This window comes from Solanum tuberosum, unplaced genomic scaffold (genome assembly GCF_000226075.1).
Source record: "Solanum tuberosum cultivar DM 1-3 516 R44 unplaced genomic scaffold, SolTub_3.0 scf00693, whole genome shotgun sequence".
NCBI lineage: Eukaryota > Viridiplantae > Streptophyta > Magnoliopsida > Solanales > Solanaceae > Solanum > Solanum tuberosum.
The window spans coordinates 142,322-160,727 of record NW_006239613.1 but is presented as its reverse complement, the minus strand read 5'-3'; the positions used below and the strand labels follow the sequence as shown (position 1 = coordinate 160,727).

General features: G+C 33.3%; 1 protein-coding gene and 2 long non-coding RNA genes across 3 annotated transcripts in view; 1 reads left to right on the top strand and 2 right to left on the bottom strand.

The window, feature by feature from the left end:
* Positions 1–11,527: 11,527 nt before the first annotated feature.
* On the bottom strand, positions 11,528–13,337 carry LOC107058904 (uncharacterized). Its single transcript, XR_001472396.1, has 3 exons — positions 13,168–13,337; positions 11,941–12,041; positions 11,528–11,863 (listed from the first exon to the last, which is right to left on the bottom strand). It is a non-coding gene; the product is annotated as an uncharacterized lncRNA (long non-coding RNA).
* A 2,717-nt stretch (positions 13,338–16,054) lies between these two features.
* LOC102584390 (RHOMBOID-like protein 8) overlaps positions 16,055–18,406 on the top strand; it is a 3,733-nt gene continuing 1,381 nt past the window's right edge. The window contains exons 1-5 of the mRNA XM_006366872.2: positions 16,055–16,436; positions 17,199–17,362; positions 17,442–17,605; positions 17,680–17,945; positions 18,088–18,214. Coding sequence (XP_006366934.1) covers positions 16,123–16,436; positions 17,199–17,362; positions 17,442–17,605; positions 17,680–17,945; positions 18,088–18,214 — 1,035 coding nt within the window. The 5' untranslated portion in view covers positions 16,055–16,122. The remainder of the gene's footprint in view (positions 16,437–17,198; positions 17,363–17,441; positions 17,606–17,679; positions 17,946–18,087; positions 18,215–18,406) is intronic.
* Positions 18,088–18,406, bottom strand: part of LOC107058907 (uncharacterized) — a 1,288-nt gene continuing 969 nt past the window's right edge. The window contains exon 2 of the long non-coding RNA XR_001472398.1: positions 18,088–18,186. This is a non-coding gene — a long non-coding RNA (uncharacterized lncRNA). The remainder of the gene's footprint in view (positions 18,187–18,406) is intronic.

The window sequence follows — 18,406 nt, the reverse complement described above, 5'->3', positions numbered from 1 at the left end:
AAATACAAGAGGATAACATGAATGTTTTTTTGTCTGAACCAATCTTTTTGAAAGATCACAAAGCCCATGTAAATCAGAGAACCTTTTATCGATATCACGGACATCAATAATGTAATTTGCTAGTTGATTCTCAAGTGCACACATGCTAAGTTCATCAAAGTCATCAGGATATAATTCAGTCATTCTCATTATTTTCTGGATATCAAAACTTGAAAATGAGTCTACCGGATTCAAACAAGCAACTCCATAAAACAACTCGGTTGTCACCTCATCAAAACGATCATTGAGTTCTTGCAATTGCCAATCAATTATTTTACAAAATACTTCAACACGATAATGATGAAAAACAGTATAATCAACAGATTTATGCCGTGATCTTCCAGAATTAACATACGACTCATCAAAATTAGGCACCACAATATTATACTTGATACAAAATGCAGAAACCTCAACAACAAATAAATCCCATCTTTCATTTTTCCCTCAACTCTTGTAGCCTTCTCTTGGCCACTTTAACAAGTAGCATGGCATTTGCAATGTCTTGCTCCTTTTTTTGTAAACATGTAATAAGATCATTAGTAATTCCTAAAACTTCTTTCATCAAATGCAACATGAATGCAACCTCATAAGTTTGAGCAATTTTGATATATCCTGTTGCCCTGGATCTTTCATCCATAGAATGTGCAATTTCAACAATATTATCAAGAATGTCCATAATTGTACAAAACTTGAGAATAAAACAATTAAAAGATTTGAAGTGAGATCCCCAACGAGTATCGCAAGCTCTAGAAATACCAACTTCTTGATGCAAGCCTCTTACCCGTTTTAAGCTCACCCATATCAAAAGCTTCTTGATCTTTTTTTTTTTGAGATTCTCGATAATCATCCATACGTTTATAAGAAGCCGCCAAAACATTAAAAATATTTGAAACCAAATGAACAAGTTCTCCAACTTGAAGACATCTTTTAGAAACACCAACAAGAGTTAATTGAAGTTGATGAGCAAAACAATGTATGGAATAAGCCGATCTACTTTCTTTCTTAATCAACATCTTAAGGCCATTGATATCACCTTGCATATTACTTGCTCCATCATAGCATTGTCCACGCACATAAGATAGACTCAAGGAATGTTGAGAAAGTAAATTGACAATTGCTTCTTTTAGAGATAAAGCACTAGTATTTTTAACATGAACAATGTCAAGAAGTCTCTCCATCACAAATCCTCTTCTATCAACATATCGTAAAACAACCGCCATTTGCTCCTTGCGTGAAACATCAAAAGATTCATCAACCAATAAGGAAAAATAATCACCATTTAGTTCCTTTATGATGCCCTTAATTGTTTCAATCTTGCAAGCAATTATAATATCTTTTTGAATTTTTGGACAAGTCATTTGGTCATTTTGAGGAGCACTTTCCAATACAAACTTACGAACTTCATCACACTTTTGAGCATAAAATGAAAGAATCTCAAGAAAATTACCTCTGTTAAGTGATAATTTAGATTCATCATGACCTCGAAATGCCAAGCCTTGTTTCAAAAGAAGTCTTACTACATCAATTGAAGCTGCTAAGCGGATCTGATAAGCGTGCTTATCTTGATTAAATTGTTTCTCAAATGAAGCATGTATGGATTGTTGTTGTCGCATTAGATCTTCACATTTTCTTTTTGACTGATTGTGAATGCTAGTATGCCCACCAACATGTGTTTGCAAACTAGCTTTTTTATGCCAACTTCTAAACCCCACACTCGAAAATATTTCACCTCCGCTTTGAAGATTGTTATTTTGTTTGAACAAATAACAATACAAACAAAAGGCTGCATCTTTGCTTATACTATACTCTAACCAATCAGAAAATTCATCAAACCATTTATGATTAAAACGACGCACATCTCAAAAAATGTTTGTTTGTGGAAACTCTCTTAATAGAGGTTGACTAAGGTTTTTTTTGGAGATAAGCTCTTCTAATAGCGTCACGGTGATTTGGATGAAATTCCAAGATTTGAGTTCTTTCACCTGGATCAGCCTTTAAAGAACTTAAATCAAATTCTTGAGAAGAGTGTGATGGTACTTCCAAATGATTAGCATTTTTCTTCCCGGTTAGGTTTGATTCTGAGCAATAGAACTTGAATTTGATACTTTAAAAAGTATTCTCCATTGACTATGAATCTATACAAAATAGTTAATTGTTAAATGCATTAAAGATAACTTTTTACAAATTACATTAGATATTACCAATCAAAATTCAAATGGTTCATCAATCTAGTTACGACTATCAAAGAAAGAATAGAAAAAAACAAATCAAAAAAATTTACACAATTTAAAAATGAAGATAGTCAATATTCAATCAAGAAAGATGAACTTTTTCAAGAAAATTGAGAGAAAAGCTTACCTTGGAGAAAAAACAAACAATCAACCCTTTTAATTTTAGTTGAGCCTCCACTTCAGATAATCAGAGATACTACAAGTCTACAACCTTAAAAAATAAAGACCCATTTATTTTCTTGAAAATTGAAAGAAAAGAAGAAGAAGAGAAAAGGGTTTTTACCTTTTAAGCAATAAGCATGAGTTTTGATTTTTCATTTCGAATTGAATGAGAGATTCAAGCATGAAGTAGCAAGTATGAAACAATCAACAATAGAATATTATGGGAGGTGATTTTAATATTTGAGTTTTGAGTTGGGGAAGAACAAGAAAGTGATATAGGGATTTGAAAAGTTAAAAAGTTATTAGCTTTTAGGAATGGAAGTTGGGACCCTTGAATTTTTTGGGTTTAACACCACGTTTTATTAAAAAAAAAAAAAACATTAAAATCGGAACTGGAACAAAAAAATAAAAAACTGAAAGTAAAAAAATAAAAAACAAAACGCTAATGCAGGGATTCGATCCTGGACGTCAGGCTTAACTTTGAAGGGAGCTGCCACTAGGCTATCTCCTTCACCTTGTCATTGATGGGGTTCAAAATATATCTATCTACATAAATCCAGAAAATTCACCTTATATATACAGTGTAATTTTTTTTTGAGGGGGTTCGGGTGAACCCCCTGGACAACACGTGGGTCCGCCCCTGGCTATCAGTGTCTAAGCTCACTACAAAATTACATTGCTTTGTGCTCTTTTCCTCCTGATTTTTGTATATTCCAGGACCTTAATACTGGAGAAATCAGGGAGATTGGTAGAGAAAGAGATGGTTTATACATGAGACGTTCTCACACAGGAACATTATCCTCAGGCAAGGGGTTACATACAAGGACTAACAATGTAGATGTTGAATTATGACATAGAAGGATGGGACATGCACCTGGAAGAATAATCAATCAACTTTTTGGCTTACCTCCACTTGATAACTTGCTATGTATGACAATTGTTCTATTTGTCCCTTAGCTAAGCAAACTAGATTACATTTTACTAAGAGTACTAATAGGGTTGTAGCCATCTTTGATTTTCTACACATTGATGTATGGGATCCCACCTAACATTAGTGGCAGTAAAATGTTCCTTACTGTTGTTGATGACCATTCCAGAATCACTTGGTTCTACAAATTGTTTTTACATCACCCTTATGTAACAACGTTTGACTATATGACTCAAATGTTGCTACATATGTTGCTACAAATGACTTATCTGTTGCTACATATCACCCTTATGTTGCACCGTTTGACCATGTGACTCAAATGTTGCTACATGTGAGACATATGTTGCTACAAATAAGTCAAATGTTGCTACATATCACCCTTATGTAACAACATTTGATTAAGTACTTGCTCTCAATATAACATTACATACTATGTACTTGCTCTCAATATAAGATAACATAACTGATGAAATAAAACATTGTCATTAATTACAAACACATTGTCAAGGCTCCAAGATACTATCCCAGCATCCCAAATTCATTGTATTCAACCAACTGTATTGTCACACAGCAGGGTTTAGGGAGGTTGAATTGATGTCCTCGTAATCAAATGCTCAATAAATGCACGCGAATGACCCGCACACGGCTTTGGTGTCATTTGTTACCATGGGTTCCAATCGACCTTCAAATTTCCATTGTTCATTGAGGAACTTATTTGGCAAATGCTTCATTATTTCACTTTGCTTCAACAATTTTGGCAGCAACTCGAACACAAGTTATATGAATGTCAAAAACTTGGCATGTTTCATACCCATCAGGGAGAAATCATAAACATTCATGCGACCCTCGTGCAAGAGGATCTCAAGAGTCACAAAATGAGTTTTGTTCAGGTTCATGACTGCCAGAATCCTTTTTGCATCAATCCAATCTAAGCCTCCAGGGTATGGTCTAATGCCCCTGACATAGTTAATAATATCTTCATCCCATTCAAATTCATTAATTAACTGTGCAAAAGCTTCTATCACCAACTATTGTTGCCTCCTCGCTGATTTCGTCATACCTATGTTTGAAGTTGGTATAGAAGTTGAGATCCAAGATTCTATCTGTGGAATCATAGTACTCAGGATATCTCAAATGCCTCTCCTGCATGAGGCAAAGAGTTTCATCAATATACTGAAATAAAAAATAATATGAAAGAGTAATCATTGAAAAGATAAAACAAACGAACATTATAAATTGAAGGTACTAGTATAGAAAAATTACCCAGTCTTCCCACCAAATATTCATGTTTGTCATGTTCTTGAAATCTTCTCCATTAAAAAAATGCATGTCGTATTGTACACACAGATCCTTTCTTCTCATCAGTTCCACCAGTTTGTTCTTTTGAACTATAGGCACACGCTTATAAAGATTCACATGCTTGAGCTCCAGCAGTTTCTCTCCTACAGCCATTAGCAATTCTCCAAATATTTTCTTCTTCAAATTTTGTATTGCCTTTATAAAGGATTTTTTTCTCCTCTTGGCTTGTAGAGTACATGGATCCCGAACATTCTTTGATGGAATGACCTTGACCCCCCTTTTGTTTTTAAGTTCATTCACAACCTGACTCAATGTTTTAAGATGCATGATAGAATCTTCATCATGTTTCTTGCACTTTTCACATAGAAAGCCAGAACATCGACTACAAGAGGTAGCCCCAACACTTTGTACACCAAAACCAACACCCGCACCAATATTAACACTAGCCCTTACAGCTGCATCAACCATATCATCCTCATTAAAAACAACTAACTGCTGATCATCAAGTCTTGCTCTTTTGATGGTTGTTGCTCCAAGAAATTCCCTTTTAACATTATCCACTACATGATCAAATAAGGTTTCAACCAATCCTAGAGTAATTAGAGATGACATTTGCAATTCCTATTCTGTTGGGACAAGCCATGGATGCACAACCTAAAATTATAAAAATGAGTCATCCATAGGAATATTTGGGTCAGATATTGTAACAGATAGGTGATATGTTGCAACATATGGACATATGTAGTAATATTTGTGTCACATATTGCAACAGACGGATCATCTGTAGCAACATATGAGTGCAATATATTAACTTACTGCATCATGAGGAAGGTTAAAAATATCTAGAGCATGGTAAACATTTTTTGCTCTCAACCATCTCAATATCCTTGGAGATGAAATCTCTTCTTCTGTAGTAGTTACTTGATGCCTCAAATGAGGAATGACTTCAAATACCCAAGCCTATAAAAAAAAGAAAATATGTCACAAATCAAATGTTGAATTATTCAATAAAATATAAAAAGATTAAGAACATTTATGTTTACCATGAAAGCTCATGGAAAGTCAAATAAGTTATTGGTCTTTACAGATAAATGAGCCAACAAGTATTTGACAGTTAATTTGTAGATGTCATGACTCTAAGGATAGTTGTTGAAAGGCTCAGATAACTTCACCAATTTAAGGGCTATGTTGTTGTTGACATCTTAGGCCAAAAGTACATTATGTACAAACCAAAGTAAGCACAAGGACTCCTTGTGCTTCTTTGGTGTATCCTTGTCAGACAACAAATATATCAATCGAGGATTTTTGAAGCTTGGGCCAACAAAGGACACCAAGTCATGTTCTTCAGTTGATTGCTTCTTACTTGTTTGTGCTTCTCCTTTCTTTCGTCTCCTTGGTTGTTTTTTTATTGTGAATTTTCTCAGAAGGAGAATGACATTTTAACCCTGTAACTATGACAAACTCTCTTTTGCCAAAGATGAGTGGCATGCCACAATAATTAATCAACACCTCGTCCTTCTTTTCATTATTCTAAAAAAAGAACCTTCTTTTCAGAAGTTCATAGACCATAGTCATTTGAAAATGTGCATTATTTTCTTCTAGCAAATCAAGATATTGACCAAAACAACTATTCCTAAAAAAATCTTCCAAACCATTTGCCTTCAGTATGAGCGTGAAGGAGTCGAAAGATTTTCCATGGCTGACTTAGTAATTCTATCACCAGTAGCATCTGGTTGGAAATGAATAGGAAAAATGTGTGCATTGACAGTTTTCATCCCATCATCATCATCAACTTTATCTTTTTCTTGTTCTTCTTCCTCAACTTCATTTTTTTCCCTTCTTCCTCAACTTTTTTTACCTTCTTCTTCCTCAACTTCTTTTTTGTTCTCTTCTTCTTCCTCAACTTCATTTTTTTTCCTCTAACTTTTTTTTTCTTCTGCTCTTTCTCCTTCTTTTTCTTCATATTTCTTTTGAGAAAATTCTGGTTCTACTTGAAAAGAAGAAACTGTTTCAGATGCAAGTTCTTCTAAAAGAGTGGAAGTCAAATTTTCATTCTTCTTCCTACAAGATTTAGTCCTAGGCCTCTTATGAATCTTTGTGTCAGTTGTTGATACAATTTTTCTTTTGACAGGAGGCATTATATTTGTATCTGCAACCACAACACAAAATCAAATATTTCTTAATGAAAATAACAACAAATATGATTCAATACCACACATGAACCAACCAACAAACCCTCCCTAAACCCTAACCAACCAACTACAAATTAATCTTTTTGAAATCAGATAATATTTCAAAAGGAATAACAACCCCAATCATCCTACAAACAAATAAGTGATAAACCACTAAAAATGTCCTGATTTAATATCAGTAAGTATTTCAAAACCCTAATTAAATTTTACCTGAGAAGATATCAACGATAAACTAGAAATGATGAGGGCAATGCCTTGTTGTAGAAAATATTGCAATAGATTACCACTGATGTTGTAGAAAATATCGCAACAACAACTAGATCTATGAAGGAACGAGAGTCAAGAGATGAAAGGAAAGAAAAGAAAACGGAAATTAGTAAAAATAAATTAAATTTGGAATATGAAACGACTTTTTATAGAGGAGAGGAGAGAGAACAAATGAAGGACAATTATTTTAAACCTTTTTAATTTTTTTTAAAATTTAGACAATTCAAAGTGACATATGTTGCCACATATATCTTTTCTGTTGGGGAACATGCAAATAAGTCTGTGGTATTTTTTACAACAGAGGTTATAATATTGATGTTTGAGGTTATATATGTTGTCAACAAACATCAATATTATAAAGGATATTTTTGTGGTGTTTTTTACAAAAGAGGTTATAATATTGATGTTTGAGGTTATATATGTTGTCAACAAACATCAATATTATAACCTCTTTTGTAAAAAACACCACAAAATTATCTGCATGTGCCCCAACAGAAAGGATATGTGTGGCAACTTATGTCACTTTGAACTGTCAAAATTCAAAAAAAATAATTAAAAAGGTTTAAAAAATCGTCCTTCATTTTGCCTCTCTCCTCTCCTCTATAAAAGGTTGTTTCATATTTCAAATTTAATTTATTTTTACTAATTTCCGGTTTCTTTTCTCTTCTTTCCTTTCCTCTCTATACTCTCGTTCCTTCACAGATCTAGTTGTTGTTGCGATATTTTCTACAACATCAGTGGTAATCTGTTGCGATATTTCTACAACAAGGCGTTGCCCTCATTATTTCTAGTTTATCGCTGATATCTTCTCAGATAAAATTTAATTAGGATTTTGAAATACTTACTGGTATTAAATCATGATGTTTTTAGTAGTTTATCACTTATTTATTTGTAGGATGATTGGGGTTGTTATTCCTTTTGAAATATTATCTGATTTCAAAAACATTAATTTGTAGTTAATAGGTTAGGGTTTAGGGAAGATTTTGTGGTTTGTTGTTTGGTTCATGTGTGGTATTGAATCGTATTTGTTGTTTGTGTTGTTATGTTTGGTTGTTGTTATTTTTGTTAAGAAATATTTGATTTTGTGGTGTGGTTGCAGATACAAATATAATGTCTCATGTCAAAAGAAAAATTGTATTAACAAATGAAACAACTGACACAATGATCCATAAGAGGCCTAGGACTAAAATTTGTAGGAAGAAGATTGAAAATTTGACTTCCACTCTTTTGGAAGAACTTGCATCTGAAGCAGTTTCTTCTTCTCAACTAGAACCAGAATTTTCTCAAAAAGAATATGAAGAAAGAGAAGGAGAAAGAGTAGAACAAAAAAAAGAAGTTGAGGAAGAATGAAGAAGAAAAATGAAGTTGAGGAAGAAGGAAAAAAAGAAGATGAGAAAGATAAAGGAAAACAAAAAGAAGTTGAGGAAGAAGAAGGAAAAAATAAAGAAGTGGTTGAGGAGGAAGAAGAAAGAATAAATGATGTTGATGAAGATAAATGAACAAATAAAGAAGTTGATGAAGATAAAGGAACAAACAAAGAAGTTGAGGAAGAAGAAGAAAAAAAATATGAAGTTGAGGAAGAAGAACAAGAAAAAAATGAATTTGTTGATGATGATGGGATCAAAACTGTCAATGCACACTTTTTCTGTTCATTTCCAGCCTGATGCTACTGGTGATAGCATTATATGGTCAGCCATGGGAAAAATCTTTCGACTCCTTCACGCTCATATTGAAGGCAAATGATTTGAAAGATTTTTTTAGAAATAGTTGTTTTGGTCAATATTTTAATTTACCAGAAGAAAATAATGCACGTTTTCAAATGACTATGGTCTATGAACTTCTAAAAAGAAGGTTCCTTTTTGAGAATAATGAAAAGAAGGTTCTTTTTTGAGAATAATGAAAAGAAGGACGAGATGTTGATTAATTATTGTGGCATGCCACTCTTCTTTGGCAAAAGAGTGTCATAGTTACAGGGTTAAAATGTCATTCTCCTTCTGAGAAAATTCCTGAATTCACAATAAAAAAACAGCCACAGAGACGAAAGAAAGTAGAAGCAAAAACAAGGAGCAGTCAACTGAAGAACAGGTATTGGTGTCCTTTGTTGGCCCAAGCTTCAAAAATCCCCGATTGATATGTTTGTTGCCTGATAAGGATGCACCAAAGAAGCATAAGGAGTCTTTATGCTTACTTTGGTTTGTACATAATGTACTTTTGGCCAAAGATGTCAACAACAACATAGCCCTTAAATTGGTGAAGTTATCTGAGGATATTGAGGCTTTCAATAACTATTCTTAGGGTCATGACATCTACAAATTAACTGTCAAATACTTGTTGGCTCCTTTATCTGCAAAGACCAATAACTTATTTGTCTTTCCATGGGCTTTCATAGTAAACATAAATGTTCTTAATCTTTTTATATTTTATTGAATAATTCAACATTTGATTTGTGACATGTTTTCCTTTTATATAGGCTTGGACATTTGAAGTCATTCCTCATTTGAGGCATCAAGTAACTACCACAGAATAAGAGATTTCATCTCCAAGGATATTGAGATGGTTGAGAGCAAAAAATGTTTACCATGCTCCAGATATTTTCAACCCTCCTCATGATGCAGTAAGTTATTATATTACACCCATATGTTGCTACATATGATCCGTCTGCTGCAATATGTGACACAAAACACAAATGTTGCTACAGATGCCCATATGCTGCAACATATCACCCATCTGTAGCAACATCTGACACATTTGTTACAACATCTAACCCAAATATTCTTACGAATGACTTATTTTTATAATTTTAGGTTGTGCATCCATGACTTGTCCCAACAAAAAAGGAATTGCAAATGTCATATCTGATTACTCTAGGGTTGATTGAAACTTTATTTGATCCTGTAGTGGATAATGTTAAAAGGGAATTGCTTAGAGAAACAACATCAAAAGAGAAAGACTTGATGATCAATAGTTAGTTGCTTTTAATTAGGATGATATGGTTGATGTGGCTGTAAGGGATGGTGTTAGTGTTGGTGCTGGTGTTGGTTTTGGTGTACAAAGTGTTGGGCTACCTCTTGTAGTCGATGCACTGACTTTGTATGTGAAAAGTGCAAGAAACATGATGAAAATTCTATCATGTATCTTAAAACATTGAGTCATGCTATGAATGAATTTAAAAACAAGAGGGGGGTTAAGGTCATTCCATCAAAGAATGTTCGGGATCCATTTACTTCACATGCCAAGAGGAGAAAAAAATCATTTATCAAGGCAATACAAAATTTGAAGAAGAAAAATATTTGGAGAATTGCCAATGGCCGTACGAGATAAACTGCTGGAGCTCAAGCATGTGAATCTTTATAAGCGTGTGCCTATAGCTCAAAATAACAAACTGGTGGAACTGATGAGAGGAAAGGATCTGCGTGTACAATACGTTATGTATTTTTTTAGTGGAGAAGATTTCATGACCATGACAAGCATGAATATTTGGTGGGAAGACTGGGTAATTTTTCTCTACTAGTACCTTCAATTTATAATGTTCGTTTGTTTTATCTTTTTAATGATTACTCTTCTTTACTCCTTAATATTATTTTTTATTTCAGTATATTGATGAAATTATTTGCCTCATGCGGGAGAGGAATTTGAGATACCCTGAGTACTATGATTCCACAGATAGAATCATGGATCTCAACTTCTATACCAGCTTCAAACAAAGGTATGACTAAATCAGCGAGGAGGCAACAACAATTGGTGGCAGAAGCTTTACACAGTTAATTAATGAGTTTGAATGAGATGAAAATATGATTAACTACGTTAGGGGCATTAGACCATATCTTGGAGGCAAGGATTGTATTGGTGCAAAAAGGATTCTGGCAGTCATGAACATGAACAAAACTCATTTTGTGACTCTTGAGATCCTCTTGCACGAGGGTCGCATGAATGTTTATGATTGCTCCCTGATGGGTATGAAACATGCCAAGTTTTTTACATTCATACAACCTGTGTTCGAGTTGTTGCCAAAATTGTTAAAGCAAAGTGGAATAATGAAGCATTTACCAGATAAGTTCCTCAATGAACCATGGAAATTTGAAGGTCGATTGGAACACATGGTAACAGATGACACCAAAGCCGCGTGCATGTCATATTCGCTTGCATTTATTGAGCATTTGATTACGAGGACATCAATTCAACCTCCCCAAACCCTGTTGTGTGACAACACAGTTGGTCGAATGCAATGGATTTGGGTTGCTGGGATAGTATCTAGGAGCTTGGAGTCTTGACAATTTGTTTGTAATTAATGACAATGTTTTATTTTATCAGTTATGTTATGTTATCTTATATTGAGAGCAAGTACATTGATGTAACGTTATATTGAGAGCAAGTACTTAATCAAATGTTGTTACATAAGGGTGATATGTATCAACATTTGATTCATTTGTAGCAACAGATAAGTCATCTGTAGCAACATATGTCTCATATGTAGCAACATATGGGTCATCTGTAGCAAAATTTGAGTCACATGGTCAAACGTTTCTCAAATCACTTGGCTTGAGAAGGATCAAAATAATGTGGTCTGCACACCTGTGTATATCAAATAAGAATTACCATTTTCCTGACTGTTGAAGAATCTTCCCCTCCTAATGGAACATCTAGATGTGTCATCTTAGGTATGGATTGTGCTTCTTGCTGCAGCTCATCTGGAAGTTTTAGCAGGTCTTCTTCCAAAGTAACAAGTTCTTCCTTCAGATTCTTTCCTGATGAAAAATACAATTCACACAATGAATAACCTAGCCACCAAAAACTTCAGGTGGACATAAAATATGAAACGAACCTTCTTCAAAGAGCTTCTGGCGTTCTGAGAGTTCTAGTTTTCCTTTCATTTTGTTTGCAACTGCATTTCTCTCTGCTCGTAACTTTTTAACTTCCTGTTATCTGTGAGTAACAATTAGCTAATATTGAGAATAACTAGTTCTACAAAAAATCATTCAAGCATGTGAATCTGTTACTTCTATGAACAAATCGAAGCTCTATGAATGCAACACAAAATACTAAAAAACTTTGTAATAATCAAGATAATGGTAATGGGCAGAAATTCTGCTCCTTTTGTCATGTATCATTATCCTATAATGCAAAGGAGAGGGAAATATGACAAGAGGAAGGAATCTCTACAGAATACATGGTCATATCTGAAATATAAATGCAATTTACAAGAAGTACACATCAGAACACATCCATTAATCAATTAACAGCCACCTGATACCTATATCCGCAATCATTTTTGCCAAAAGTAAAAAACACTAATGCTGAACTTCATTAAAATGCAATTTACACAGTTGTCATGAGGGAGAGACACTGATTCTAAACCTCTTTTACAAAGTTGGCAGGAGGGAGAAAAACTAATTCTGAACTGCTTTGAAACACAATTTAGACAGTTGGCAGGAGGGAGGCAGGAACTTTCCCAGAACCAACCATAAGAAAACAGGAAAGAAACGTAAGAGAAATGCTCAAACTCCTCATAAAGGATTTTCGAACTTACATCATGACTGGTTATCCACATTATAGAGTCACATACACTTCTTCTGGAATCCATTTTCCATTAATTCCATTATAGCATGTATATATGTCTGTAAAATGTTAAAAGTTCACGAAGATTATAAGTGATGCAGTTGCTAATGTTCAGAATCATTTGACCAAAAGGTCCACATAAGTTAAATTTTTAATTTAACATATTGAACTAACAACACAACTGAATAATGAATTTTGAAGATAAATACAAAAGACCAAAAGATTTAGACTATATTGCCAAAAGAGTAAATAAGTGAGATAGAAAATGGACCTTCTGAACATTGAGCAACTTCTCATAGAGCTCAAGAACAACCTCCAGATTAGCATTAGAGTTCCTATTCTTAATATTAACCGCAACTGACTCCTTATTATCTCTTATCCACTTGAAATCAATTGCAGCTTTCCATTGAGGCTTCATCGCTATATTCACCGCCACAAAATTTAATCTTTTAATAAAACTAAACTAAAATTAAAAAAATGTCAATATAAATACCTTGATATTCGTCTGTGGCGGTGGCGGAAGTTTGGATGGCAGAAGCAGAAATGGATCTAACGACAAAAGGGAGGAGAGGCCTATTATAGTATGGCGTTAGACAAAAGGTTAGGGTTCGGGAGAAGTGAGGGATTGCAGCAAGTTTATGTATATGGATGAAATATTAATGTTAAAACGGTCTATATTTCAATAGAGTTTGTGACTTTAGCATCTGATTAACATCCTTTTTGGTTCTTGTAGATGTACCTTACTATGGACTTTTGACTTATTTATTTTTAAAAATTAGCCTAAAAGTGGGTTGCTAAAAAGCACTTCATAACTTTTTCAAACACCTTCAAAATTAAAAAACTATTAAAAGTCAAAAATACCTAAAAATAAATTTATCCAAATGAACACTTAGTTTCTTTTTACCTTTTCTAAGGTGGAGCCATAATTTAAACTTTACGTGCTCCTTTTATTTTCACACACTGTTTTTTTTAGTTTCTTTCTCAAAAGGGTGAAGATGTGTTCAATCTTTATTTTCTTTCATCCATTATACACATTTGAAATATATTTCTTTAAACTTTTCAATTTATTTTTAGTTTTATATTTTGGTGGTGTGGTGATTTACCCTTAATGATTTTCTTGATGTGAGCTATTGGATAATTCTTAATTTGTTGTGTTTGATAAAGGAAAGCTCTTTTGATTTCAGTAGACAAGCCCTCTTTTAATTCTGAAATATAACGTAACAGATAAAAAAAAATTCTATTACTAAATTTTCAGGTGTCAACCACCACGGTAAATTAAACTATCAATATCCATCTCAAAACATAAGTAACACATATAGGCTGTAACACAAAAAATAAATCAATCAAAATCAATGAACACCAAATTCGAAAGTTTTAGGTCAAATACATATGCAGACCCTTAAACTTGTTCCTAAATTTCATTTTAGCACTCCAACTCAATCTTGTTCCATTTTAACCCTTCAACTTCATTCTTTATGTTCCATTTAGACACTTCTTTCCAAAAAATCAACAAAGTGGGATGTGTGTACTTCACACTCCATAACATGGCACAAAAGCCAATTAAAAACACATACACAACTCTTCTAACTTGCCCCCATTTTTCATTTTGACATGCGAACTTAGTCTTGTTCCATTTTAATCCTTCAACTCTATTTTATATACCATTTAAACAGAAAATACTAAATTTATGATTTCTTCATTTTTATTTATTTTCTTCATTTTCACTTTTTCATTTTACAATTCAACGTCATATCTTTTTTTTAAAAATAAAATAATAGATGAACATAAAAAAAAAATTAATTTTTTTTTAGAGTTTCTGTACATTATTGTGTGAAAAATAATCGACAAAAGTGTGTTGATTTTCTTTTTTAAAACAACTAATTAAATTAAATAACACCGCATATTTTTTTCATATCTAATCTATTTGGACTTACTCAAATACCAACTTTCTAATTTTTCATTCAACTAAATACGAGTAAAAAGAACTCATGTTCATTGCTAATTAATAACACTATAAAAAAATATTGAAACTCGATAGACTTCGTTGGATTGTCATTGATTTTCTTAAGAAAGAAAATTAGCGCACTTTCGTCGGTTATTTTTCATGCATAAATACAGGAAAACTCGCAAAAAGAAATTGTTACTTTTTTTCAATAAAATAATCAATGATCATCCATCAATATGAATTTTTTACAATAACTAACTGATGAACGACGATTTTTAAAATGCAAAATTGCAGTTGAAGAACATATATAAAAATAAAGAAATCATAAAATTAGTATTTTGTGTTTAAATGGTACATAAAAAAATATAGTTGAAGGGTTAATCTTTTATTATTTTTTAAAAAAATACTTTTTTTTGTCTTCACTCTCTTAGAGAAAGTGTGATGCACACACTCTGCCGCATCACTTAGAAGTGCCAAAATGAAACATAAAAATTGGAGTTAAAGGGTTAAAATGGAACAAGGTTAAGTTGGAGTGCCAAAATGAAATTTAGAGACAAATTTAAGGATCTGCATATGTGTTTGGCCAAAATTTTATTTTCAAAATTGAAACAGATGAATGCCTAAAAACAGAAGCAATCGAGAAACCATGTATGAAATCTATTAAAAGTAAAGCAACAAAGCAAAAGGTAAAAGAAGAGTCCGAAAACACCGAAATTCAAAAGGAAAACAAAAAAGAGATAGCACAAAATATAAAAAAATTTACCTTCTATTTATAATTTATTAAGAAGTGTGAAAAGTAAAAAAAAATAGACAAGTATATTGTTGGATATTTATAATTTATTAAGAAGTGTGAAAAGTAAAAAATATAGACAAGTATATTGTTGGACAAAAAGAGTACTAATTTGGTACTCTAAATTGTTATGTATTTGAAGATACATATATCCGAACATAACAAGATTTAATAAAAATTAGTAATGTTACAAACTAACATATATCTAAATAATTAACTCATAAATTAGTGTGATTTTTGTAAAATAAATTTGTTCACCATAGGGCTCAGCCCAAAATAAAACAAAATAGAAAACAAAGGCCACAAAGTTAAACAAATATTATATCCGTCTACTTTTAATTGTCATAGTTTTCTTTTATAGAGTTAAATTATAAAAAAATTGACTAGCATTTTATGATGTATTTTTTAATCATATTAATATGCAAAAAATTGCAATTTATAGTATTTTTCGTATAGTTTTTGAATATCTAGATTTTTTATTTAAAATATCAAATTAATGTAAAATTTGATTAATTTAAAAAAAGCGCAACATGACAAATAAAAAATTGTACAGAGTGAGTAAGGAAATGTAAGTGAGAAAAGTGAATCAATCCTCTTTTTTCCCGCCAATAAACAACAACCACCCCCGAATCTCACATGGATCGATCATACCCAACTTGTTAAGTTCAATTCTAGTAACCCAGGAGAGCAAATGTGTAAAACTAAAGAAAATAATGGCAGATAGTTCGAAATCCCAAACTCAGGTTGAAATCAAGCAACAATGTGCTCCAATGGCGTCGACATTCTCCACTGAGATGACGGCCGATGAGAGAGTTCCATTCCCCTTCTTTAGGCCCTTGTCTCAGAAGAGAGCAAACACATGGATCATTTCTCTCTTTGTGATCCTTCACTTGGGCGCTTTCACTGTTACAATGATTGTTAACGACTGTTGGGAGAATTCTCATGGAGATTGTGCTCTAAAACCTCTCCGTAGGTTCTCTTTTCAGCCTCTTTCCGAGAATCCTCTGCTCGGTCCTTCTGCTTCTACGTCAGTTCCTTCTTTCTCTTTCACTAATCATTCTATTTCTTGTCTTAATTACTTGATAATCCTGAAATTCCGATTCGATTATTTCAATGCATCGTTTGAACTGTGAGTTATTTTCTTAGGTAGGTATATTATGGATTTGGACTACTTTATGAAATTAGACGAGAAAACGTTGCTATCAATAGAATCAATATGAATTGTTGCTTGAATTTGAATTTGTATACTTGTTGTTGTGGCTACCATGTTTATTGAGATTTATATTGATTCGTATCTCCTGAAATGTAGTTTATGGCGGCAATTGGTACTTTGCTGAATGCCAGTCTTGTATATTTCTTATGCATCCAACTGATTTCAGAATCCTAAAATTTTATTGCATCAAGTATACAAGCACTTTGCATATATACACATGTGATGAACTGTTTCTGAAATATTTCTTGGTTCTTTATGGAACCTCTGGCTTCTCCATATGGCAGTTCTTCAGGATTAATCCACACTCCATGTTCGCTAACATATTGATCTCTAGATCCCTCTCAAACAAGTTAAACATTACCTGCTTTTCCTATCTGCCTTGAAAATTGCAGTACCAGCTACTTTATTCTTTGAGGTTATTTACTAAGGCATATTATCCTATATGTTAATATAAACATGTTATTTTTCCAACTGTGCATCAAAGAACTACTGAGCTGTACACTGTGTCTTGCACATGATATTATGTTGAGGAAGTTCTGCTGCCAGTAACAGATATGAAATCTTTTGCCAATGTAGGTTGGAAGAAATTGGAGCACTTCAGAAGACATTGTTGACTAATAATCAACAACTGTGGCGTATCTTCACAAGCCCATGGTTACATGCAGGGCTTTTCCATCTGATCATTAACTTGTCCTCAGTAATCTTTGTGGGACTTCACTTAGAGCAAGAATTTGGATCATGTAAGAATATTCTTATAATATGTTCTTTCATTGAGAAAGTTGTTTATTGAATCTTTGATTGAAGCTCCTATTTCTGCAGTTAGGATTGGAGTTATCTACATACTCTCAGCTATTACTGGTAGTCTAGTTGCTTCACTTTTCGTTCAAGATCGGCCATCAGTTTGTTCCTCTGGTGCATTGGTTGGATTGCTTGGTACACTGCTCTCTGGCCTCATCAGGAATTGGAAATCTTATACCAATAAGGTCTTGTAGCTTTTTCCCCTCTCATCTCAGCTGTCAAATAGTATAGAATGTCATCTCCCTACTTTTTATTGCAGTTTTCTGGGCTTGTGGCTACCATGACAATCTTGATGACTAATCTTGTCCTCGGACTGATACCTTACATCAATAATTTTGCGAATATCGGAGGATTTATGTCAGGATTCCTTCTGGGGTTTGTGCTCTTGTTCAAGCCTCAACAAGAGAAACTAGCTCGAAATAAGGGAGGCTTATTTGAATTTGATGCCAAGGATATTGTCAAATGTAGGAAGAGTTTGGACAAGCCTGTTCAGAGGGTTGCTGCTCTTGTTATTTTTGCTTTTTTGTGAGTTCTATCTCTGTATGATGATTGTATGGTTTTACTCTTGCTCCATTTTTCTTTGCATCCAATTTCACCATGAACTATTACTTAGGCTAGTTTTAGTTTTCTAAGATAATGAGTTGAATTGTTGTCACTCCAACTGCAGGCTTGCAGGAATTATAATGGCAGTTCTGCATGGCATTGACATAAACAAGTATTGTAGCTGGTGTCACTACTTTGATTGCATTCCATCCAAATGGTGGAGCTGCACTGACAAGCCATTTCATTGTGAGGTATCTCATTATACTTGATCCTATTATGAGAAGGGAAAAGTAATTTTTGTCTGAGAAGAAATAGGATATGCAAAAGTAAATATGAAATTATACGTTACATAAGATCAATGGACTGAAATGAGAAACAGATCAAGAGTAGTTCAAGGGGGGGGGGGGGGGGGTATCCCCTAAAAAAGAAAAAAAAGAATTTTA